The following is a 27,934-nucleotide window of genomic DNA, read 5'->3' on the forward strand; positions in this document are numbered from 1 at the left end:
AAGATGGCACCCACCAAGAGAAAAAGTCTATAGTAAAAAAAATAAATAAATAAAGTGGTGCCTGTTGGCTTTAGCAAAGTAGATGGAGCAAGTAAAAGAGGTGCCCTCCAGCACCTCATTCCCTGGAGAGTATCTCAACACGCCCTGGCCCCTCAAGCCAATGCTTTAAGATCAGCAAATGAATCTCTTTCACATATAGTCTGTGCACTTCTCAAATGGCCGCTTGAATGCTAGGACCTAGGGTGCTTGAGTTTGCATGCAAGCCCTTTAAAGCCGTTTCTCAGATCCCTACAGCCCTTTGGTTCTTGTGGATACGAGCTCCACTGGTTTTCAAAGCCAGATGTTTTAGGGACTCGTCTATCAAGTGTAGGTCTCAAAAGCTGGGGTGTCCATGCGGGTTACAAACTCTTTGTTCCTCAGGGAGAAGCTCCAGATTTGTGAGTTCCATCCAGATGGTGGGTTGCCATGATGGGGTTGAGGCTTATGGTGAGACCGTGTCTCAGCCTCCTACTCGCCTCAGTGTGGCCCTTTTCTCATTGGCTGATGTGAAGGAGCTGTTTAGCTATCTTTTTTTTTTTTTTTTTTTTTGCGGTATGCGGGCCTCTCACTGTTGTGGCCTCCCCCGTTGCGGAGCACAGGCTCCGGACGCGCAGGCCCAGCGGCCATGGCTCACGGGCCCAGCCGCTCCGCGGCATATGGGATCCTCCCAGACCGGGGCACGAACCCGTATCCCCTGCATCGGCAGGCGGACTCTCAACCACTGCGCCACCAGGGAGGCCCTGTTTAGCTATCTTTCAGGTCCCTTTCAGAGGGAATTGTTCCACATGTATCTGTATATACGCCATGTTGGTGTATCCATGGGAGAAGGTGAGATCAGGATCTTCCTATACCATCTTGGACTACCTCTCCAGCTCTAATTAGTTTTTTTATTGTGAATATCTTTCTCCATTAGTTTTCCTAACTGGTTGTTTTGAAAGCCATTAATTTTTGTATTAATTTTTTAAATGACCACTTTGCTAAATTCTCCTGCATCAGTTTTTCAGTTGATTCTCTTGAGTTTTCCAAAAATGTCACCTGTAATTAATATTATTTTTATATCTTCCTTTCCAATACTTATCACCACTTATTTTATTCTCCTGTCTAACTGTACTAACACATCCAGAAAAACCTTATACACTAACAGGAATAATGACTTTCCTGACTTTCGATGCTTTAGGTATTTCATTATTAAGACTGATATGCTGGTCTTTTCAGGTGAAGGACATTCATATATTTATATTTGCTCAGTATTTTAATTGGTAATAGATAGATGGTGGATTTGATCACATTGGCCAAAATCTCCATAGGCTTATTAACAGATTTTTTGATTCTGAAACATCCTTGCATTGCTCGAATGAACTTCATTTGGCCATGACATATTATTCATTTAATGATATGCAAGATTCTGTTTGTTAATATTTTAATTAAGGATTTTTATAATATGACACTCACCTGATACTTTAATACATCTACATTATAATAAGAAGCAGCTGGATTTTGCTCTGATAGCTTCTTGAGGTAGATAGTAAGAGCTTGCATGTTCATCCAAAAATCTTTTGTGTTAGAATCACATTGTGATGGATCACTGTATGTATAAGAAATATTTTCATTATTATTTATTATTTCATATTTATTTATTTATCTTTATCCTATGCCTCTCTGTAGTAATTTGGTGACCTGGCAAAGACCAGTAGAAATGAACCAAAAGATGGGATGAAGTAAAACTAAACTTAGGGGATAAAGAATGCAGCATAGCAGAAAGCTGCCTAAAAGATGAGAAGATGTACAGTAGAGAAGGATTTAACAATGGCTACTGCCACCGCTAGCACAAACCACAAAGACAGCGGAATCCTATTTAATCATAATAAACAATTGTGATGTTGTCTTCAAACTGAATTTCTGTTGCTTTGAAGAAGAAAGAAAGAATTTCTTAAAAAGAAATTTCACCTTCAAAACAAAAGTATACCAACCTGGGGATTTCCCTGGTGGTGCAACGGTTAAGACTGTGAACTTCCACCACAGGGGTACAGGTTCGATCCCTAGTCAGGGAACTACGACTCCATATTGCCCCCCAGTGTGGCCAAAAAATTTAAAAAAAAACTGAAAAGTACACAAACCTGAACACAAGTTGTGCATTTGGAAGAATTTGTTCTAGTCTGTTGATATTTTTCACCCTGAAGCAGAGCACAGCTGGGGATGGATTACTAGTGAAGACTTTAATAACTCCACTTGGAAATGATATTGTCATGTCACCAGTGATCTTCACAATACACCTGAAAGTAGGCATTTTGAAAAATTTAAATAGTTTAAATAAGGCATTTTAACCTCCACTTAAAGCATATTTAGTTTTAAAAGGGCTTTATTTATATATATAACCTTTTATCATAATTACCATGAATTATTTTTTCAATTATAAAAAATGATTCTATGTGAAATGATATATTCATCTAACACTAGTTTTCCCTAGAATTAAATTCCAAACACAAATGGAAGCACACTGATAATACTCCTTCACTTGTTTGCCAAAGCCATCCCTGGCTGTCTCATAAGGACATTGTTTCCCTGGTAACACTGACCCCAGCTGTAGCTATTTTTCCTCCAAACACCACAAAGCACTGGGCCTGATGGTGGCAGTGGTAGATGTCCTCCTTGCTTCTCATTGCCTCTTACAACTCTATATTCCTTCTTCCTTCTGAAAAACCACCAGCTTCATCTGAAACTCACACCATCAGATTATGCTACTCGCTATCCCAACCCTCCAAGTCATCTTCAACATTCCCTTTCATTTTCTGAAAATTAGAGCTCCTGGCCCACTGTCAGTTTGTCTCTGCCCAACTACTCCTATCATAAATTTGTAGTGATTTCAATATCCACACAGATAATCCTTTCAACACCTTGGTCACCTAGTTCTTCAGCCCCTTGCCTTCAATGATCCTGCCTTCCAGCCTACCTCAGCCATACTTCAGTCCCTCCATCATCTCAGATTCCCCACTCATCGGATAGTCTCTTCTTACTTCTCCAACTCATTCTGTCTAGTACTGCATCTCCAATCTCATCAAAAACCTCCATAATCCATTGTTCCTACCACCTTTTTCACTAATCTTCACTCTTCCTTCATATCCTCATTTCCCCCTATCTTGGGACTTCATGGTCCATCAATATACATACTCCTTTGCATAAACCCTCCCCTTGGTTCTCTCTCACTTGACTATGCTTCTTTGGCAAAACAAAGTCTTAGCTAAATCCAGCTCCTCACCTACATCTATATGGCTGAACATGACTAGAGAAAAACATATAATGATATAGCCAAAACTCTCAGTTGGGCCCCCTTAGTATTACCTGGAAATTCTACTACATTCCCTAGCTCTTTTCATACCTTCTCCTTTCTCCTCTAACTCTAACCTGCAAAATTCCCTCCCCCACCTGAAGTCAACGACTTTCCTTTAAATTTTACAGATGAAATGAAATCAGAAAAGAACTTCCTCATACTCTCACTACTAAAATCCTAATCTCCCTGACTCTAAAGGCATCCATACCTTCTGCCTTCCCTCCTGTTTCAACAGATAACCAGTCTATGCCCCTAAGGTTAACTGTACTGAAGCACATCTCCTCTTACATACTGAAGGACTTCACTCATGCAATTGTCCCCTTTCCTGCACATTCAGTTTTTTCCATAAATATTGTATTTTTCCCATTAGCGTATTGAAATGTATATCATCTTTAAAAAACCCAAAAACTAAAATTAATAAAGGCCTCCTCTGATTCTCCCATCTCTCTCCTGCTACCACCCTGTTTCTCTGCTTCTACTTAGAGCAAAATACCCTAAAAGAATTGCCTAACATTTGCGCTCTCCAAATACAGTTGTCTATATTTGCATCATCTCCTGCTCCTGAGCGCCCTCGAAGCAGTCTACTAGAGCTACTCTTGTGAAGGTCATTAATGACCTTCATGTGGTTAACGATCCATTTTTCTTGACCTGATGATAGCATCAGATACAGCTTCACACCTTCTTTCATGAAAGGGTTTATTCACTTAGTTTCTGGGACTCTGCTCTACTGGCTCTCTTCTCACCTCTCTTGTTGCTTGCTGTCCCAAACTCCATTGCTGGATGATTCTCATCCTCCTGTTTTTAAACACTGAAGGGGGCCAGGACTTAAGTTCTCATCAGATCTCTTCTCTACACCCTAATGCCCCAGGCTTTAAGTATCATGTACAAATTAATGACTACCAAATATTTTAGCCTGGACCTATCTATCTATCTCTGAACTCCAGAATCATGTATTCAACTATCATCAACTCAACATCCCCACTAAGTTGTCTTAATAAGTACTTCAAATTTAACAATCTACTCCCTCAACAAATCTTGACAACTCTGTTTTCAAAATACATTCAGAATCTCATTACTACTCACGATCTCTTCTGCTAATACCCTTATACAAGTCACCATCAGCTCTCACCTGGACTTCAGTGGTTAACCCTTTCTCTCTGCATCTACTCTGGCTCCTTCTAGTTTATTCTCCATATAGCAGGCAGAGTGCTACTTCAAAAACATAAGTAACCTCATCACTCCTCTACTCAAAAGCCTCTACTTGCTTCCCACCTCACCCACAATAAATTCCAAACTCCTTATCATGGTCCACAATGCCCAGACTGATCTGTTCCCTCTGTGGACTTATCTTTGACTACTTTCTTCCTTGTTTACTCCTACTCAGTGACATGGTTCTCTTTGCTGTTTCTTGACTATGCCAAGCATGCTTCTACCTCAGTCCCTTACACTTACTGGAATGCTCTTCACTCACCTATCTGCATGGCTTGCTCCTCCCACAATGTCTTTCAAAAACAACCTCAAAAAGGCTTTCACTGATCATTCTATCTAAAATAGTAGCCCTCTGTTGTAACTGTCTATCCCCTTACCCTGGTTTATTTTTCTTCATAGCATGTATCAATACCTCTCCTTTTCCTAAGTAACATTATTCATTCATCAAATATTTGAGCGCTTTTTACTATGTGTAAGACTCTGTTGTAAGTGCTGAAGGTACTTTAGTAAACAGAAGTTCTTCTCTACAGAGCTTGCATTACCTCAAGTGAAAACTAAGAAACTTTCACAACAATGCAAGCTTATAACAGTCTTACACATATTAAGCACTCAAATATTTAATGAATGAATAATGTTATACATGAAAAGTAAGGGTGGGGTGGTGGTGGTGGGATGAATTGGGAGATTGGGATTGACATATATACACTAATATGTATAAGATAAATAACTAATAAGAACCTGCTGTATGAAAAAATAAAATAAAATTCAAAAAAAAGTAAGAAAAATAAGGGTGGTCATTCACCCAAAGATCATCTTCTTAATAGAAGGAGGTTAAACCAACCCTTCAAGAGTCTCCTGTAATAGACATGCACTCTAGGTCTCTCTTGCAAACATCACACTTTCACCAAAGATAAACATTAGGCCAAGATTCAGAGTTCTATCCCCATCAGATCAGCTGCCACAATCCTGTTCTACGGACATGTCAAACAACAGATGTGTCATATTGGTCATAAAGCCTGGGCAAAAACGTACATAAACTTAGAAAAAAGCCATCACTACTGATAATAGTGACTTCTTAAAATTTGAAAGACAATATCTAAATGACTATAATTGATAGCAAAAAGCAGGTAAACAAGTAATAGAAAACTCTAATAGAGAATCAAAATGTAACTCTTAAAATTTACCACCAAGCCCCCTGCCTCTGAAACACACACACACATACACACGTATCTTTTAAAAACTAACTTGGTGGGATCTGCCCCTTTAAAGTAGGCATTAACAGATTCTGTAAGGGCGACTGCCACAGGTAAGGTGTCCTGATTTCCAAGGCTGACAGGACTGGGACCTCGTGACACACCTAGAATAAATACAATTCATTTGTTAAATCCTATAGAAAGATATTTATTAAATACCAAGACAGAGTAGACTCAAAATATTAGCTTGTCACAAGTGACTCTATTACTGGTTTCAAAGATGCCCCAAGTATAAATCTGGTTTAAAAATGGAGCATAAAACAAGTTGGACAAATAAAAACAAATCAGGAAAATATGTCACAGTGACTTCAATTTTAAACAGAATGACAAAGAAGGGTTGGGTTAAGGAATGTCAGAAGGAAAAAGCCCTTCACCTGAAGAGCTAAAATTACTAAAATATGGCTTCAAAACCATTCAGATATTAAATTCTTTCAGGTTCTGCTAATTCACATACGTAAGGTCATTAAACTGGATTTTTCTATTTAAGGTATTTCTATACATTAGCTATTTCTAAATGACCAGTGTAATGTAATCATGCACTACTCATTATTACTGTAATTCTCCTTTACCTCTTCTTTGTCTTATGCTTGTATTATATTCCCATATTACCCTTCCTAGATAAATATGACTAATAACATCATTTTGAGGTAACATTCCTGACATAAAGTTAACTCAGTATGATACCTTTAGAATTAAATCATAGAAAGAGCAGTGTTTTAAAAGCGTAATAAAATGTTAACAAATTTACTGTATATGTTCAGGTGTTTTTTAAAACCTAAAAGTATCTGGTTTATTTCATAACAGACAAATCCCTTAAAATAGTGCATTGCCTTTTTTTTCTTTACAAATGTACTCTCTCCATTTATGCCTTACCATTATTGTTATCGATTGGAAAGTGGAGCATTTCATTTAACATACAATATATGATGAAATTTTGTAAAAATAAATCAATTGGGTAGTTATGATTATTCATTCTTATTTAAAGAAAAATATGTTGACCTAGGTTATTCATTTATCTCTGAAATTTGAATGTATGTTTTTTGTTACATAAATGTTACACCATGTTCATAGCCATCAGATATTTTTATTTCAGATGTGAGTTACTTTTGAGATACCTAGAGTATTATTAATTCTAACAAAAATCAGTACTAGCTTTCTTTGCCTCACAACTAAACCTGGGCTCCTACAAATAGTGAGAAAGAGCCTTTGTTACATTTAGAGGCCAGGAGATTCTGTACTGTTCAAGATTTTGAAGAATTCTGATTTAGAAGGTTCTTCATAGTTAAAAAAAAAAATGACTCAGTGATTAAAAATACACGGAAACAGGAACTGCTGTTTCTAGGCCACTGGGAAAAGTAAACTCTCCCAAACAAGACAACTTAAAATTTCATATGAAAATAAACTCAATAATAAAATGTATTCACAAAATCACAACAGCTAGTATCTACTAACCACCAATATATGCCAGACACTTTGCCAAAGAGGCATGAAAGAAATGGTGCCTTTTTGAACCACAAGTAGTTTTTTCTGCAAAGCGGGAACATACTTTGTGGGTGATGGGCTGCAACAATGAAAGGACATGAAAATGTGTCTGGAGAAGTGTTTATAACCCAGATCAGGACACGGAAGACCTTTAATTTTATCCTATTGGCACTAAAAGCCACTGAAAATGTTTAAAAGAAACATGATTGTGTTTTTCATTTTGTAAGATCACTGAACACAGAGTGAATCCTGGATTGAAAAGAAAAATGACTTGGCAGGGATTCAAGTTTGGATCAGGTGAGAGATAATTAAATGAAAGCTAAGGGCTTGATCAAGAGGCAGTAGTTTCTAGGATATGTGATTACAACTATGCAAATACATGTTTGTGCAGTGGGAAATTTTCACTGTAAATCTAAATTAGTTCAATTTTTTAAAAAATATATTCTATACTAGGGTCACTAGAAATTCAGGAAAGCATATTTTCAGAGAAAGATGAAGGCTATAATAATCTTTTATTAGAGAAAATTCTATGCTCTTAAATCTGAAATTAATCTTTTCCCTTAGGTAACCTACACAAGTGGATATCTACACACAGTCATGGGTAACATTAATGTCTGCTAGTACTTTGACATTAAAAATCAAAAGAAACCTACAAAGTTATTCTTTTCAATTATCCAATTTGGGCATATAAAATGAGAATTCTTGTAATAGTTTCCCTGTAAATTGTTAAGCCTGTTACTGAAATATTGGCAAGAAGAAAAAAGTATTGGAGAGTTAGGAAAAAAACTCAAAATCCACTTAACATTTTGGCATATCCCCTTTTGTATATTCCATTTTTGTTTCCAAGATCATATTGTATATGCATCCTTCAAAAAAATGTTTGACACAGGAAATATGTGCTTAAGTCCCTAAAACAGTCTAAATGTATACTATATTATTCAGAATAACTCATTTTTTGGAAATAATAAATTCCTTGGATGTTCTTCTTTATAAGGATAGTATGCACTCTAATTTTGGTTTAATTGTTGCATATTTACAATTGTGTATGTTTTGAAAATGCAGAGACATAAAGCTGAAATAAAGGGTACCTACCTTTGTAACAATCAGTGAATATTTTTGTGGAATTCCTTTCAGCTCAGGAGTAAAAAACAGGGACTCACTCCCAGCTATTTCCTACCTCTTTGCTTCTAACTTCAGCTCACTGTATGAATGGTTTTCGTATGATTGACAGCCTTTGCTTTGTGGTTTTTATATTATAGTTTCTTTTTTTTTTAACTGACATATTCTTTCTGGTTCTTTCCTAATCACTTTTTCTCTGCTTCTAATAGCTTTAGACGTAAGATTTGTTGATATTTCTTAATGTTAAGGAGAGAAGAGCAGGAGGGAGATGGAAGATAATGCAAAAATAATGTATGTTTTTATAATTTATCCACTGCTATCAATGGATCCTGTATAGAAACTGGACATAATTAGTACAAAATTGAGATAGTTAAACCTTAGAGTTATTCTTGATTTCTGAGACACCATAAATTGCTGGAAAAGGAAAAATTAGATAACAGACTATTTTAGATACACTTTAGGGTCATTAGTTAACACATACATCTGCTTTCGATACAATACCTTGTGAAGTCTCACAGTGCTTTTCAATTTCAGAGAGTGTCCCAATCAAATTATCATCTTCTATCATATTTAAATAAAACAAAATATTGCAGGAAAAGAAAATACTTTCAAGAACAAGAAGAATCAAAAACTTAAATCTAAACAGGGAACTGAATAAACATCACAATAAAGAAAGAAATTTTTAGGAAGATTTAAAGAAACTTTGTCGTATAAAATCCACATTACATCACATCCTGCCTGCATCATCACTGTCACCTACTTGTCATTCTCCTATTGCCAGCACTGGCCCAAACTACAAACAAATATGTACTAACTTAATCAAAATTAAAGTTTCCATCACAAATAGAAAACGTTCTGAATAATCTGGAGATAATGGGAAACAACTAAAGCAATTTTGGTTACCCAGACCTGCCGGATTTCTAACAGGACCCATCTATGTTCTTTATGATTAAAATACAGATTCTGTGGAAACAAAAGGTAACAAAACCACATATACAAACAAAATGTAAGAATAAGGTGCTTGTTACAGCAAACAAAAAGACTTATTGAATATATTGTTTACATAAAGTCAGAAGATGGAAAAAACAGTATGTTCACAAAAGTATATAAAATAAGATGGTAACATCATGTTCAGACATTTAGAAATCAAATCATTTATCTCATTTTAGCCTATACCACTCATGCCGTTTTTACAATGGCTACATACAAAAGACCCATTTCTCCGTGAGTTTTGACAAATCAAATTTGGTATAATTAAATCAGCTTAATTAGGGCTGGGATTCTTAAACTCAACATGCATCAGAATTGCCTAGAAAGCCTGTTCAAAGATTGCTAGCCCCACTCCAGAGTTTCTGATTTAAAAGGTCTGCATTTCTAGTAAGTTCCCAGGTGATACAGACAGATGCTGCAGTTCCCAGGACCACACTGCAAGCACAAAACCCCTTCCTTTCACTGAATCAGTTGTTTTTAAAAGAAATTTTCTTAGGAATGTAAGTACCAATTCACAGTAGAAAGTACTGCATCATATTCTGCCTTCAACTATTTATATTGGTCAGTAGTTTATACATTTGATGCATTCTTAACAGTGCTAATCATGGTTAAAATTCTCTATTCAGATCATATAGAATGTGAAAGAGAAAAGGAAAATGTGGCTAGTTTGATAATGCCAGGTGTGTTTCCAGAAAACCAAAATGTCTAATGCTTAATTCTTCACTACCCTCAGCCTGATCATATTCTGGATGTTAAATTTTGCATGTAATTTATGATAATCACTTACCTACTGGAGTATTGGCAGCACTCAGTGACGCAGAAGATGAGATAGAGGAAGAACTTTCTGCCCGGGCTAACGGAGCAGCAGGAGGTGGGCTGGTATTTGAAGTTATAGGTGGGCTGAATGGCCTGGGCTTAAAAACAAAATGTCATTTACCAAAATGCTAAAACAATTCCCCAGTTATCAGAAAAGATTTTTAGGTATCAGGAACATTAATTTTAAAATACTAAACCAAATTTATTGTGTTTCTTAAAACTCACAGTTAGAGATGCCTAGGTCAAATCATTTTCAAGAATATATTAAAAGCTGAAAAGGCTATTTTAAAATAATGCCGTCAAGAGAATCTTTGTATATAAAACTTTTTCTGTATTTCAAAAAGTATGCTTAAGATAGATTCTCAGAAGTTAAACTGTTAAACATTATGAAGGCTTTTCATACATAGCGCCAAACTGCTTCCCATTTGGGTAATTCACTTTACCCTACTGCCTATAAATATATGAGAATATTTCTCTGCACTCTTGCCAGCAATGAATAGATGAGCCTTAGAAGAAGGAAAAATAATAAAATTTAAAAACTTTTAGCTAATTCCGTAGATAAAAATAAAATTGGCATTTCTCTTTTATGAGTTGTCTGTTAGCTTTGCCTGATTTAGTTTGGGGAGGTCTTAGTATTATCTGAGCTTTCCCTAACCCTTTTCTTTATTTGATGCAAATATTTTCTTCCTACATATTGCTTTACTTTTGGCATTTACAAATCTGTGCACATTTTCCTTATAATTCATTGTAATGCTTCCTCACTGAGAAAGTTTACCCCATTCAGAGGTTTGAGAAAATCTTAATTCTACTGTCTTCCCACTTTTCTGGTTAAAAATAAAAACAAATATGAAAAATATGATTCCAATTCATTTATCTTTTACTTTGGTGAATGGTTTTTTCCTTCCAAATTCCTAATTGTTCCAATAATACATTAGCAACATTTCCTGAGGTGTTTCATTTTTAAAATATGGAATATTGAGCCTAATTAAAGACAACCTTTTCCAAGAGTTATAAGTAAATGCAATATTTATTTAGTGCCTATACTGTGTCAGGTCATGGGTACTAGATACAAAGCAGTGAATTAGACACTGTTTCTGTCCCCATCTATTTGAGGAACATGAAAAACAGAAGGTGAAAAACAACCAACAAAACCCTATAAGCATTCATACACTAAAATTATTCAACTCTACATCGCATGAATATAAATTTATAGATATACACTTTTATAAAAAAGTTAGATTATACTGCCCCAAATATTTTACACTTAGTAAACCCTTGTGCCCCCAATTAATTATTTTTAAAGTATTAGTTCCAGAGAATGGCTTTTGGATGACTCATTATTATGGACAGCAGGTTGAAAAACACAGCAAGGTGTAAAATGTGGCTGTGGAAATATACAGATGGAGGTGGTAAAGGACATGAGGTGACAGGCATTATGTAAAGTATTAAGGCATTAGCAAAGTAGTAAGGATATGAAATTGGCTAAAGCATAGTCCAGTGAAGGAAGCACACACAAAAAAGGTACAGTCGTTAAAAAAAAAAAAAAAGTACAGTCATCCCTTACACTTTAAATCATCTCTAGATTACTTACAATACCTAATACAACGTAAATTCTATGTAAAAAGTTGTACATGCAATGCAAATGCTATGTAAACAGTTGCTAGTGTGTGGCAAATTCAAGTTTTGCTTTTTGGAACTTTCTGGATGTCACCTCCCCAATATTTTTAATCTGTGGATGTGGAACCCACAGATACGGAAAACTGACTGTGGGTCAACTTTATATACAATGTGATCGATGTACTAAAAGAAACATGAGCAAGTGTACGGGTAAAGGAAGAGAATGACAGAGGATGATTAAGTCCACTGTGGGGTGGAGAGGAGGAGTAACCATCACAGAGGGCTTCACCTAGGTGGTGATATGTAGCAGGGGCTTAAAGAGAGCAGTTTCCTACATAGAAAATTGAGGGGCATTTCAGACAAGAGGGAGTACGAAAGAGACATGGACACATAAAAGAGCATGATGTGTTTGGGGAACAGTGGAAAGTTTCAAGTGGCTGGAACCTAGGTTGCAAAGAGGAGAAAACTGGACAGTTAGTATGGTAATGCAGGTTGTTGAGTCAACTTTATGAAGAGTCTTGTAGATTCAGCTAAAACATTCAACCACGTGGATTATAGGTGTACCACTGTAGATGTATATCAGGGGAAAAAGATTAAGCTTGACATTTAGAATTTTAATTCTGGCAATTAAACTGGCAAGTGAAAGACAAAAGTAAACCAGAACAGATTGAAGGAAAGAAGACTGGTTTGGGAGAGCCTGACTCTGAATAGAACCCATATATTTTCTTTCATTATCTGACAACTTTCGAAGACCAATGCCTTTTTCTTTTTTTAAGCAATGTGTACTTTTACAAGTCAATTAAGTGATGTGAACTCCAGATTGCTTATGTATAAAATAAAGAAAGCTGGACTAGATGCCCACCAGGACTCCCCTGGCATTATACTTCTAGGTCTAAGAACAGGCCACCATTTTTTCCTTAATATTTGACTTTAAGCAAAATTATATGAAAATTGCTTCTTAATTATGAAACAATGGGTACTGAATTGTATTTTTATAATGTGCTAACTTTCTCAGGAAATCTCTTTCCTCCTGAACAACCGTCTTGCTCCACAGGTATGATCACTGAGATAATATGGGGAAGTGAAGGAAGTATCAGCAGGGAAAACTCTTCTGTACTTTGAAGACTTGAGTAGAAAATTCCAAGCATTTAGCAGTAAAGGGACATACAGAGAAATATCATTTGCATCTTAAATCAAAACAGTTATAATTTTAAAAAAAACACCTGAGTACATACTATTTCATTAATCCCACTGAGTTTTCCTGAAGTAAGCTTTGGTCTGGAAGCAGGCCTTGGAGGTGGGACAATGGTGCCTACAGAAAGAGGAGTTGTGGGCCTGGCTGGTGGGTGGAAAAAGAGAATTTGAAGAAAATCATTAGTATGTACCAATCCCTAGATAAAAACATTCTATTACAGAGAAACTATTAGGATTCAAAGCTCATTTTTCAGAAGTTCTTTTTCTTTAAAATGTAATTATAGCTATTTGTGAAATGCTATGAATGTATCAAGCATGCTTTTTTCGAAGCTACCAATAATATTCCTGAAAAAAATATTAACTTTTCAATAAAACTGACATAATATAAATTGTATTCCTGTTTCAATTATTTATACATATAAAAATTAAATCTAATAAGTAAGCTGGTGAAAATAAACCAGTTTAAGGCCTAAGGTCTTTAGTTTATTGCCAATACTTCTACTTTACAGTTATTTACAAGACCAAGCCTTTGAAGCAACATCTTCAAAATAATAACATGAACTCTAAATAAAAACATTTACCTTAATTAAACTTGTAATCTCACTGTTAAGTTGAAACACACTGTGCCATTTTTTAGTGACAATCAAACATATTTTTATAGCTTACAAAAAAAATTTCCACAAATCACTATAATTAATTTTTGGTAAATATAGAAAATCATATATTGACTTTGTAATTCCTACATAAATTTAGTGTTCAATGTTTTTTAACACTATTTGCAAATGTTGCAATTTTAAAAACCAGAAATACTAACCTCAGTATTCCTAATTAAAAATAACTCTCCAGGGACTTCCCTGGTGGTGCAGTGGTTAGGAATCCGCCTGCCAATACAGGGGACACAGGTTCAAGCCCTGGTCCAGGAAGAGCCCACATGCCACGGTGCAACAAGGCCTGCGAGCCACAACTACTGAGCCCGCATGCCACAACTACTGAAGCCCACGCGCCTAGGGCCCATGCTCCGCAACAAGAGAAGCCACTGCAATGAGAAGCCCGCACGCTGCAACGAAGAGTAGCCCCTGCCTGCCACAACTAGAGAAAGCCCACGCGCAGCAACAAATACCCAACGCCGCCAAAAATAAATAAAAACAAACAAAAAAAACCTCTCAGCATGGTAGAAATTAATGAGTGAAATTCAAGTGTATATCATGAAAAGTCACACATGTATTAACATAATCAAAGCAAGAGTGTAGAAGCAAATACATTTAAATGATCTTTAAATTAATTAAAATGATCCTCAAATTCTTTTGGTCCATTCTAAAAGATGTCTATAATTCAGATTGAAGAATATAATATGGGTGTGAAGAAATATGTTTCAGTAAGTTCTGTAAGTTTACAGATGTGCAAAGTTAAAAATATAAGAATGGGCCTAAGTATGTACATGGGGAAACAAACAGTAAAGCTGAGGATCCTTGGTCAGCAATGGAGGAGTGAAAGGAAGGAGCATGGAGGTGGTAGGAAGAGACCTAAAGTAAAAGGTAGTCACACCGGAGTGAAAGCAAATGCATGGGGGTATGGAATCATCTAGAAAGCAGATCATATGAAGAGATAAAAGATGCAAGCACCGTTCAGGTTGCTTGAAGAAAACAGTAAAAACCTGATAAGAAATCAGGTTTAGATTCTAAGGCTGCTGCCTTCTTCCAGTCAGCACCAGTTCTTTCATGCTGCACCCCTACTTTAAGCTGTACATTGGAAGAAATGCACACTAACCTGAAGACTGTTACACTTCCCTGTGCTATGACATATTTACTTTAACAATAGTTCATTATCAATGAAACCAGCACTGACCAATACTCAAGTTATTTCAAGCTTGTGAGGGGGCTTAACATGGTAGAGACTTACACCTGAAGCTTCATTACTAATCAAGTGGCCTGTCCAAATGGCATTTAGATTGACTCAATCCAAGCCTGGTAGAAGTGTTAAGTTCACCTTCTTCAAATAATCAGAATTTGCTTTTTGAGAAAAAGTAATAACAATGCTCATTAATATCACTGTTTATAAATGAATCCATTAATTACAGTAATAAATTTATAAATTATAAACAAATCTATCTCCACATGCCAATTAGATACTGCTTCTAGAAGCCTCTGAAGGAGATGACTACAACTGTTCACAGGTTTAAGTATCTTAATTGTGTTTTGTGGTGGTGGTGGTGCTCACTTCAAATAGATGTCCACTAGATGCAGTATTTCAAGACCATGAAGTGACCTGTAAAGTATAAAACACAGGCAAAAAGAGCTAACCTACATCTGCTCTCTGACACTACCTAAGGGGAACAGATAAAGCATGTTTCCCATACCACCCTTCATCTGAATAAAGGCACAGACTAATCTAGGATACAGTAGCAATGATGAGGATGCAGAAGAAAAACCAGCAGCATTGCTAGCTTCTTCTGTCAGTAGCTTTTCAGAACATTTAACATGGCAAAGGTCACGCTGATCCTCAGAGATGCAGCTGTTGGAAAAATCTCTCATCCAAAGCACCAGGGAACCCAAAGGTATTTTCAGCTTTATAATGCAATCTCTGGAATGCCGTCTGAGCTCCACTGGAGTCAGTAATTTTAACAAGTTCATCAGTAAAGGAAACCCACTGACTCTGCAACCATGAAGAAAAAGGAAACTTATTGTGCTCGCTGGTGGTGTCGTTACAGCAGGATAGCAGAGAGGGTTGGTGGAAAAGCCTGGTAATGGGTTTTCTAGACCCCAAATCTGACCTGGTTTCAAGTAAAGAACCAATTATCACACCCTCAGACAAATCAGTTTGGGAGAGAAAAGCAGAGTTCCTATTCTGTTCACTAAGGTCAGCGGAAGAAGGAGAAAGAAACTGAAAACTAGAAGCAACAGGAAAATTCTAAAACTAAAATATCAATCTGCAGAGCCAAATAGTTCTTATTTCAGGTTAATATTATTTTAATTACTCAAAACTAGAAAGATTTAATAATACATGGAACAAGAGCATGAGCTCAAACTTATATTAACTGAGGAAAATAATTATGAGAATAAGAAACTTAAAATATGTATGAGTAAAATTTAAGGTCCAAAAATATATAAAGCCAGAATTATTCCTGATTTTCAGAGTAGCAAAAGGTAATGCTAACAGTCAGTAAAAGTCTAAAGAGGTTTGACAAGGTGTCAAAGTGATGCCGCTGGGTACATGTGTTCCTCAACAAAGTGCCTGACTAGTGATAAAACTTAAAACTGTCATAGGAAGATAGACTAAATCAGTGTTGGAGTTAATATAAAAAACCAGCCTAATATTTTTCAACAGATAATTTTGAGCACAAGTGCTCAATTAACCCATGGGTAGAGAAGAAATGGTCTATACTAGCACTTCTCGAAGGGAAGGAAGATATGAGCTATTTACATTAAATTTTACATACACATACTTTATCATATATAATTTATGTATATGTAAATTGTACATATATGTTTATTTGAAGAAGCAACTGAAAATACTTCTGTACCAAACTTTAAGCATGCTTCTTAAACATATAACAACACTGAAAGGTTTAACATATTAGTTACTGATAGGAATTATTTTCTTAGACTGGTTTAGCTGAGATGGAGTGATTAATGAATTAAGATTCTGAAAGGGACAAAGGAGAGCAGGGAATAATCTGACAACCTGGCCATTTCTAAAATGTGAAAATGGTACCAGTGTAGATGATGTTAAGGGAGACATGCACTGTAAAAAGCGGTGAAAATTTAAGAAAATTAAAGAAAATTTAAGAGAAAATGACTATTTCACAATTTCACTTAGGGTCAGTCTTACAAAACAGGAGAATCATCTTAATGTATTCATCATTTTTATCAATAATTATATTCTGTCCAAGTGAAGACTTAATAATAATTACCACACAGCAGAATGTCTCTTTTCAACGTCACTAACATTCTTTGAAGGGCAAAATAATCTGACATTTTTTAGACTTAATAGGAAGTTTTTAAAAGGCATACCAAAATAAATTTTAAAGTAAGCAAAAAACAAAAAAGTTTTATCACTCCCTACCTACTAAACATCAAATGACAACTAAATGAAACTATCATTTTTTTACCTGAAGTTGAAAGTGATATGGGCAAAACATTCTTTAGATAGGTAGCAAGAGGAAAAGAGAGCACTTTTTTGAAAAGAAGGAGATTGTGCTGAAGAAAATAGAAACAAAGGGTGGAGTTATGAAGAAATTTCTATGTAACTAAAACCTCTGTGATAACAATGTGAAAATTTTTATTAAAGATTAATAAAACCAATTCATAAAATATTAACAAAATTAAAATTAGGACCTTCTCCATTCTAAAAACAGAACAAAACAGTATTCTGACATTTTTACTAAACAAAAAAAGAGACCTTAATATGACTTCAGTTTTTCCTATACAATTATTTTACTTATAAAATCTATTAGTAAGATTAGTTTCCTAAAACTAAATAGTAAACAAATGCCAACTGAAAAAGGCTATAATGCCACTTCAGAATACGTGCAATTACCTAATGACTGCTTCTTGCTGTTCAAAACTCCCAATTGTTTCAGTTTAAGGTTGCCTAAAATCCATTTATAATTTCTTTTTAAAACATTAGTTTCTAAACAGTCCAATTTTAAATACTAGTGTTTATTTTATTGTTAACAGTAAAATGTTTCAACATGGCTTATTGTTTTGTTAATCTGCCAGAGTATGATGAATTGAACAAAGATTTTGGAATTAGTAAGATCCAGGTTTGAATCCATGCTTCATTTCCTAGTTATGTGGTGTTAGAGAAGTTCCTGATCTCTCTCAGCTTTACTTTTTCCATTTATAAAACAGGGACAATAAAAAGGACTTCATGCAGCAGTTAATGAGATGAAATCAAACAGAACGTGCATAGATCCCAGCAAAGACACAGCAAGAACTCAATTCAAGTTCTCTCCCCACCATTCCAGCATTCCCTTAACCCCAAGTACTGCACGGCATTTCTGAAATCCCCAAGAAGGCTGAAGATCAACTTAAAGTGATTTTATTTTCCTTTTTTGAACAAGCAGTTTTATTAAACATGCTTTGATGGTTGACTAGTGGGATTTCATATTTTGAAGAAAAGAAAAATTTAATATATTCTTGCCAAAAGAACAACTAAAACAGATTCATAAAGTTCTTTCATGTTGGGAAGTGCTAAAGCCTTTCTGGAAAGCAGTTTGGCAAAAAGTAACAATGGGCATATCTTGTGACTCATAAATCTTGTATTAATAAATTATTATAAGGATATGAGATGTGCATAAAATCTGCTGTATTTATGGATGTCCATAATACTAAAAACTAGATGCAACCTGAATGTCCATCAAGAATGGACTGGTTGTATTAATGCACATCTATGAAGTTGAATAATAAAAGTTATTATTTGGGCATTGACATAGGAATGATGCCTAGAAATAAATATATTAAGGGAAAAAAAGTTGGTGTTTGATGAATTTTTATTGTTAAAGCCGTATGGTCTTTAAGGTAAGTTAACAACATCAGTATAAAATCACTTTTATATGGCAATATGATCAGAGGACAAGTTAAATTTTTGATCATTAAGTACAACATACAAGTAATGGATAAATCAATTAGAAAAAAGTAACTACTGCATTCCTTTACAGTTACAAAAAAAAATAATATATATCTATATATATGTTTACCTGATGATGATGATGAAGTTAGTGAAGTTGAAGAAGATGAATCAAGAGATGGTCCAAACAGGGGGTCCCAAGCAAGTAAATCACTGGTCCCTTTCCTACCATAACATTTTAAAAATAAGGATTTTAGCAAATGAGTATTTTATTAGTATAAAATATAGTAACTTATCTTTATTTCATAGAAAGCTCAATATATATGATTAAAGAGTTGGACATTGTGCTTCACATATGATTGAATATGTGAAGAACTTAATTAGCAGGTTTAATAAACTGATATTTGTCAACTGCTATAAGCAGAACCCACAATAACATTAAGTTTGCAAAGGAGAGTAGATTAATCCCCACTGATTAAATCTTGTTATATTCTAATAAACATAGGGGCTGTCAGAATAGAAATAATTTCAGTTTTACAAATGAAAAGCAGCATGGAGAGTCTATATGAGCTGCCTAAGGACACATAGCTAATTAGTTCTATGGCACCATCAGATGTGCTAATTCACATCTGGAGCCCAGTCTTGGACAGAAAATTTCTTAAGTGATATGAAATCAGACAGAATTTTTATAAGGCCATACTTATTATCAAAGATGAAGAAAAAGGGTAAAGGATTTTTTTCAAAGTACTTTTTAAGTACTTTGGATGGTGGCTTAAGCTCCATGTATATAAACGACTCTATACAAACTTTCAAAGGTCTGATCACTGCAGTAGATCATGCATAGGAGGAATTCTCCCTAGGTAATCCACTACCTGGGCCACTAAGGTGGTCTAGCAAAATGTATGGGTCATACATGTCTCTTTATGAGAGGTTACCAAGACTATGGACAATATCAAGAGCATGAACATTCTCATTTCAAAAAACTCAATGTGCTGCATAACCAAAGATTTTCTTCCACTGACCTCTTGGAATCCTTCAAACTAGTTACTCTCAGGATTCAACTCTTGGCTCTTTACTTTAATACAAACATAAATGTTTCTCTTTTTCATTTGAGTCATACCCTTTTAAGATGCTTAATCTCTAGGATCTTGAGCACCTGAACTTTGCCACCCCATCTTTTTTCAAATTAATTTCCCCAACTTTATTGAGGTATGTTTGACAAATAAAAATTGTATATATTTATGGTATAAAAAAAGAAAATCCCCATTTAAAAATAATCTAATGTATCAAACTACCATTATTTAAAATATTTTTTAGAAATCCTAGAAAACAGGCCCACTATAATGAAAATATTACAATTACCTATAAGCACATATCTAGTATCTCAACATGCACCCACATGGAAGCACACTTATGATAAAGTATAGAATCACAACTGTATAAATGATTCCTAAAAACAAAGTCTTAAAACACTAAGCTTATCTCTAAAAATGATAAATCAAATGAATACCTCCCCTCTGCTCAATTAGTGCTTAGCTTTGAAACTTTCCATTTTAAACTATTCATTTAGTTAAGCCTACTTTTACTCATACAAAAAACATTAAAAGAAGGTATTCTTGTTGATAAATACAGAAGTGAAAAAGGACCCATGCAACACTGGCTTAAAATATTTTTCTCTTTTTAAGAAGAACTGGCAACATGTCTTCTAGACCTCTCCTTTTTCAACTTAATTGAGACACTTCTTCATTTTGAGGTTCATAAAGTATACAGTCTATTTTACAAGGTCACAGACAAAATTGAAGGAAAACAGTGAGAGAATTTCTACGTGAATAACTAGTTGAAATATAGACATGTATGAATTTGGGATACTATCATTTATTTAGAAGCAGTGAGGACACCAAGGCCAAATACAGTTGAATGGATTTTTTACAAATTATCATAGAAAGAAATACTGTCAAATGAGAAAATAATTTAAAACTTCTAAAAACTCTATATGACGTTTCACAGCTTAGGAAACAGGATGATTAAAAACAGTCTACTGGAATTAAAACTACAGAGATAATAAAATGAAGGATACTTAAAATTTAAATGTAGTGGGGAGGGAATAATAAATAGGTGGAGGACACAGGATTTTTAGGGCAGTGAAATTATTCTGTATGATACTATAATGGTGAACACATATCAATATCTGTTTGTCAAAACTCATAGGATATACAACAACAATTAGGAGTTAATCCTAATGTAAACCATGGACTTTGGGTGACAATGATGTGTCAGTGTAGCAAATGTGCTACTCTGGTGGAGGATTCTGATTGTGGGGAAGGTTTGGCATATGTAGAGGCAAAATGTATATGTAAAAATCTCCATACCTTCCACTCAGTTTTGCTGTGAACTTAAATTTCTCTAAAAAATAAAGTCTATTTAAAAAAATTTTTTAACGTGGAACTTACTCATTGGATGCAGCAGATGGCTTTGATTTTGTTAACTCTTCACCTAATTAAAAAGTTGAAATATTATGAAAAAATTAAAAATCTGAGTAATAAAATATTTTAATGTAAAGAGAACTACTACACATACATCAATTTTGAAATTCTGGCATTAATAACATATATAAACAATTATGAAGAAAAGGAAAATAAGCCTTTAACAGGTTTTCTACCATGCTTAAAAATATAAAAATAATAGCTGAATTTCTGCTAAATATTCATTTCTTCTAATATCTTTGATAAGAAACAACTTAAGTCAACTAAACTAATGAATAGTCAACTATTCATTAAACTGCTGTTCATAAAAAAAAGGGCTACAACTTTAAAAATCAGAACAAATGTTTAAATACTTATGTATTTAAATAATGTATGTAATAACTCAAGAATTTTAACTGATGAACCATGAAAGCATTTTTCAAGTTCTGATGATATTATTAATGATTATTTTATTGACCAAAAGTAGTTATTATTAATTCTTGAAGAACACCCTATTTTGAAAAATAAAATTCTTATAAAACAATAGTCTCTTTATAAGGTAGTCTATTTTGCTACCTTCTGCATTTATAACATGAATCATTTCATAAGCAATTGGTACATGGAGGAACAGCATCAGTAGTACAGAAGTCCTGCTGGTTCGTAAGCAATTTTCATTGCACCTTAATGTTTTGCATCACCAAGCAATAGCTGATGAATGCAAAATACATCAACACGGGTAATTACAGCAAACTATGAGTAATACAACAGTGTACATAATGCCCATTCATACCACATTCTCCCATTTGGCTCATTTCAGCTGTTTGTTTTGCCTCATGGTGCTTACTGTGGTGTTTGTCATCTTTTTGCATTTTGTCCTCATCTTTTTTTTTTTTTTTTTTTTTAAATGGTACGCGGGCCTCTCACTGTTGTGGCCTCTCCCGTTGCGGAGCACAGACTCCGGACGCGCAGGCTCAGTGGCCATGGCTCACGGGCCCAGCCACTCCACAGCATGTGGGATCTTCCTGGACCAGGGCACGAACCCGTGTCCCCTGCATCGGCAGGCGGACTCTCAACCACTGCGCCACCAGGGAAGCCCTGCCCTCATCTTGATAACTCAGTAGCCCCCTTTTATACTCATTTTCCTCACATCCCCTTATCATCAAGCTACTTACCATTTATGTTTTGAAAGTAAAAGCCTACTTTTAGTTTGGTATTTATTATGAATTTAATAGGTCTTTTAAATTGTGCTAGAATTTTTAATTACAATTGATGTCATGGTTTTTATTAAGCACCGTGTTCACAATATTGCATAGCTTTTGTGTGGGCTGCCTCAACTCTATTTTCCCCACAACTCTTGTTATGTTTAATACATGATTCTGCAAATGGTGTTAACACCCCCAAAACATTTTTAGTGTAATTTGAGTTACTGTACTAAAAATCTTATGTTAGAAGTTGCAATTGTGATACGACTTAAAAATAGATCAAGCTAAAACTCATCTTTCTGGGGACTTCTCTGGTGGTCCAGTGGCTAAGACTCTGTGCTCCCAATGTGGGGGGCCCGGGGTCAATCCCTGGTCAGGGAACTATATCCCACATGCCGCAACTAAGGGTTTGTATGCCACAACTAAAGATCCCGCACAACACAACGAAGACACTGCATGCCGCAACTAAGACCTGGCGCAGCCAAATAAATAAATTTTTTTTTTAAAGTGCCTTCTGGCTCATGAGGATGAGTTATGCTAGTTAAACAGTTTTATATGCTTATACAGAAGGTGCTCTTTGGCTTTGTTGATTTCTGAAAAACGTTGTAGCCACGTATTCAAGTTTAAAGCATATCACAAAACTAAAAGAAATTGTATAGATAAGTTGCCTTCTGTTGCAAAACAAGTATCCTTCTAATCTGTAATTATGGCTCATGATGAAAAAGGACCATTTCTACAACTACATATGTTAGGCTACAAGCTTAGCAAATTCCCTGATAAATTTTAATAGACTTAAATAGCCAACTTAAATGTCAAACTTACTAGATGAATTCCGATTCATCTGCACCTAAAATAGAAATGCAAAAACTAAGTACCATTAAACAAATAATGTAATGCAGTAATAAAATATTTGATAAAATGTTAATACTGGGAACATAATTTTAAGTTGTTTTTAATACACCTGCTCAATTATAAACTGTATTTACAGAAAAAACTTTTTTGTAGTCAAAAAATAACACGTGTACCTTTAAATCATTCAATAAAATGCTTTAAAATACAAGTATCTTCAGCAACATACTATGACTTGCTAATTTAAAAACACAAATATTTTGAAAATCAACGTTCAAATATACACTTTCTTTTTAAGTCAATAGGTAAAAATATAAAATCTTGCACTTACTGGGCTGTGTCTCTAGTAGTACATGGAAGGAAAAAGAAAAACATAGTGTTTATAAAAAAGGAAAAAGAAAAACATAGTATTTGCTTTAGAATTTAAAATATATTTCCTTGCTCTAATAATCTGTCTATTCTCTTCTTAATCATGTGTACTGATAAAATCTATATACCTTAAAACACATACAATGTTGAAGGGAATAACAACTTAAGCTAGATAAGCAAACTGGGCAATAAAATATACTCTCAAGACCCCTCTTTTTAAATATTAACAATTAAAAATTTTCTGATTATTATTTATTTTCTGAGTATGAAGGTAACACGTTTACTTTTTTTAAAAAAATAGAAAAGAGCACAGAGCATCAATTACCTTACTACCCAAAGACAGATGCTTAACATTTTGATATATATATATCCTCTAGGCTTTTATTTATTTATATATATATTTAAAATTAGTTATGCTCTTACACAAAAATGTTTAATGGCTTCACAACTTCCTACTTCAAATATAAACCATAATTTAATGTTGGCATTAATGTTAAACAGTAAGGGTAGAATAAAACCTCACTTCAGAAATTTGGTGGAAAAAAGTTCTCAAATTCTAGAAGTGTATGACTGGGAGAAAAACACTTTTTCTAAACAAATATATAAAGTCTACTTAAAATATGTAATTAAATAAATAATGTAATTAATGTAATTAAATAAAATACAAAATGGTGAGAACTTTTATTCTCCATCAGCTACAATAAGTATGTGCAGATAAACTAAACTGACATTCTAAGACATGCTTTTTTCCCATAATTTAACATTTCTAAATTTAAGAGTATGACATCGATAGAAAGATTACGGTGATTTTTTTTCTCCCTCAAAAGCTATCAAGTTTAGTATCTCAGAATTGAGGAATTAACCACTATCACTAAGAATTCTTATTTGCCTTTTCCTGTATGAAAAGTATGGAAAAACAACCATTAATTACAGCGACAGAAGAAAAAAAAGCAAAGATATAATTTAATTTCATTTGAAATTGATTTTTATGGAATTCCTTTTACATAAAGTTCACCAAAAAAAATGGATGAAAAACTTTAATATTAGATGAGGAAAAGGTTAATACTGTAGTTCACAAAACTCTGCCTGAGACATATAGCACTATTTATAAAATACATCAAATGGCAGAAATAGTGCATTTTCCACATTTTTGTTTAAAATACATTCAAAAGAAAGCAAAACTAAACCAAACTCAAAAGTTCATTTGCCTGTATAAAAATTATAAACTGTATACCTCAATAAAGCTGAAAAAATTATAAATATTTCCTCATCCAACATGCTTAACTATTTACTATGTGATGTTTTAATTTTCGTTAGTCCTAAAACTAATCAGATGCAGGTAGATGAGCTTAAAAAAAACCAAAAAACCAACCCCAAAAGCTTCTGTATAATGAGTGCAAACTTGCTTATTTTCTTACTTACAGATATTGCTGGGGAGAGCGTTATATTTCCTATAGATACTTTTAATTCATCCAAGGAAGCCATTGTGTGATGTGAGTTATTCGGATGCATAGGTTTGATTTCTATCCGATACTTCTTTGGTTCTTCATCTTCAGAATCAGAATCACTAGATGAGTAGAAATGGTTCTCTTTGGTATGTGAGTATCAGTTAAAGAATTGAGTTTTTAAATTATCTTAATGCACAACCAGTTTTTCACACATTTATAAAAAGGAACAAAAAAACTGAGATAAGATGGACTTTATCAGAAATGTAACTACTAACTTTTATTCACAGCATGTCAAATAAAGATCATAGAGGCACATTTTATTACAATTAATTAAAAATTTGAAGAGTCTGTATTAAATAATAGATTATTTTGTTTTAACTGTCTACTTATATATGCCAACATAATCCATAAGAATATCCAGATGATGAAAGGATATCATTCTGATTTGCTTCTGGTTTTATACTATAGCCTTCTTCATCCACATCAGGAATGTTCTATGGGGAAAAGAAAAAGAAAAACTTTACTGTAACAATGCCTCCAACTGCAAAAACATTAAAGGTTAGCAAAACAGCCTTAACTATTACCGAGGAGCTTTATCATTTATCAAATATCACAGATTTACAAAATTATTAAGACTGGGAAATTATGTGTTTTTAGATAATTAGCTTCAAATGACACTCCACGCTTCAGACGTCTGAAAGAGAAAAGCACTGCAAAACAAACAGGATAAACACTGAAAGGAAGAGAATAGGTGTTTGGCTAGGCATGCCAGCAGTTTTGTGAATAACCAAATTTTCACCCAAATCTTCAAAGTGAAGAAATAAAAGCAAAAGATTGTATGCATCCATGGAAGAGAGGTGGTAAAATCAGGGGACTGACAGCTTAAGTAAATGGAAATACATATCAAAAATATAGAACAGGGACTTCCCTGGTGATGCAATGGTTAAGAATCCGCCTGCCAATGCAGGGGACATAGGTTCAAGCCCTGGTCCTGGAAGATCCCACATGCTGTGGAGCAACTAAGCTCGTGCGCCATAACTATTAAGCCTGCGCTCTAGAGCCTGCATGCCACAACTACTGAGCCCACATGCTGCAACTACTGAAGCCCACACGCCTAGAGCCTGTGCTCCGCAGCAAGAGAAGCCACCGCAGTGAGAAAGGGTAGCCCTGCTTGCCGCAACTAGAGAAAGCCCACATGCAGGAACAAAGACCCAACACAGCCAAAAATAAATAAATAAAATTAAAAATATACATATATAGGGAGAACAAAAAAAACAAAAAAAAGACTGCCAAGAAAATTTACACTAAAATACCACCTCTTTTCCATGAGACTGGCAAACACTCAAGTTAAAAAATAAACTCTGTTGGCAAAGCTGTGAGGAAATGTACTCTTATACTTTGTTGGCATACATACAAAATAGTACAATTCCTACAGAGAGAAATTTAGCAATATCTAACAAAAAATTTACGTGTTTACCCTTCTACCCAGTAAATTCCTGGAATTTACTCTGAAGATATACCCCCAAGAATTAAAAAATACATATTCAACAAGGTTATTCACCAGAGATTATTTGTAACTCAAAATTATTGGAAAGTACTAAATGTCCAAGCATAGCTGAATAAACTATGGTGCATAAACAAAGTGAAGTACTATGCAGCTATTTAAAGAAAAAAATGAGAAAAGTTTCCATGAACTGATATGGAGTGACTTCCAGGAAATACTGCTAACTGAAAAAAGCCAAGTACAAAAGAACATATATAGTATACTACCTTTTAAGTAAGAAAGAAGGGGAAATTTAAAAACCATATAGATATCTGCTATCTTTATGAAAAAAATTAAAAAACAAAAAAACACTGCAAAGATAAATCAGAACACAATAAAGCTGGATACCTAAGAAGGAAGGGTGGTGGAGCAGAAGGGATACAGAAGGGACACTTCTCTAAAAATGCTTTTGTGGTTAAGTAAGAGAATAAAAAATTTATGCTCAAATGGATCAGAAAAAAATATACACACATAAACACACACACATATGTAGGGAGATTGCTGTTAAAGCAAATGTAGTAAAAAGTGAAAGGTATACAAGTATCCTTTATACTATTTTATTCTTGTATTTGTTTGTAGGTTACAATATATTTCTAAATAAAAACTTTTTTTTAATGGGGGAAAAAAAGAACTGCCAAGAAATGCCAGGGTGTACCAGTTGGATATAACTGGGCAGCTGGTATCATTCTACTGGTAGAGTTTCCCATTCTTCCTACAATCACTTGCTAAAGCTCAGCAAGAGAAATATGAAGGATTGCTAACCTGACAGGCACAGCACAAGGTTTATATAGTTACAGTTTCCAAGCTGAATAAACAGTCTAACGTAGCTAGCAGTGAGTTAATAGACTGGGTTAAAGTTTAGAAGTGAAATATCTAATATAGGGTAAAGAGCAGATTCCATAGATAAAAAGATGACAAGTGATGTAGTTATGACCCTAGAAGTAGAGCACTTTCTTTGAGTTCTATATGCTGCTTACTAATATGCAAAGAACACTTTAAAATACTTAAAAAATAAAGAAACTGGGGACTTCCCTGGTGGTGCAGTGCTTAAGTATCTGCCTGCCAATGCTGGGGACACGGGTTTGAGCCCTGGTCTGGGAAGAGCCCACATGCTGCGGAGCAACCTAGCCCGTGTGCCACAACTACTGAGCCTGTGCTCTAGAGCCCGTGAGCCACAACTACTGAGCCCACGTGCCACAACTACTGAGCCCATGCTCCTAGAGCCCGTGCTGCACAACAAGAGAAGCCACCTCAGTGAGAAGCCCTCGCACCGCAACAAAGAGTAGCCCCTGCTCACCACAACTAGAGAAAGCCTGCGCACAGCAACGAAGACCCAATGCAGACAAAAATTAATTAATTAATTAATTATAAAATAAAATAAACCATTAGAAATCAGAATAAAAAAAGTTTTTTTCAAAATACTTTCTTCCTATTCCTGGTACCCTA

The 27,934-nt window shown here is 34.6% G+C and overlaps 1 protein-coding gene across 1 annotated transcript in view; it reads right to left on the reverse strand.

Annotated features, from left to right (window-relative positions):
* The window catches only part of FCHO2 (FCH and mu domain containing endocytic adaptor 2), a 115,158-nt gene that overhangs the window by 17,598 nt on the left and 69,626 nt on the right, over window positions 1–27,934 (reverse strand). The window contains exons 12-22 of the mRNA XM_082620477.1: window positions 25,379–25,439; window positions 24,920–25,092; window positions 23,460–23,471; window positions 23,102–23,126; window positions 21,066–21,108; window positions 18,746–18,840; window positions 13,089–13,192; window positions 10,208–10,334; window positions 5,822–5,933; window positions 2,157–2,312; window positions 1,492–1,624 (exon numbers count right to left, since the gene is read on the reverse strand). Coding sequence (XP_082476603.1) covers window positions 1,492–1,624; window positions 2,157–2,312; window positions 5,822–5,933; window positions 10,208–10,334; window positions 13,089–13,192; window positions 18,746–18,840; window positions 21,066–21,108; window positions 23,102–23,126; window positions 23,460–23,471; window positions 24,920–25,092; window positions 25,379–25,439 — 1,041 coding nt within the window. The remainder of the gene's footprint in view (window positions 1–1,491; window positions 1,625–2,156; window positions 2,313–5,821; window positions 5,934–10,207; window positions 10,335–13,088; window positions 13,193–18,745; window positions 18,841–21,065; window positions 21,109–23,101; window positions 23,127–23,459; window positions 23,472–24,919; window positions 25,093–25,378; window positions 25,440–27,934) is intronic.

This window comes from Mesoplodon mirus (genome assembly GCF_964341445.2).
Source record: "Mesoplodon mirus genome assembly, chromosome: 5".
Classification (NCBI taxonomy): domain Eukaryota; kingdom Metazoa; phylum Chordata; class Mammalia; order Artiodactyla; family Ziphiidae; genus Mesoplodon; species Mesoplodon mirus.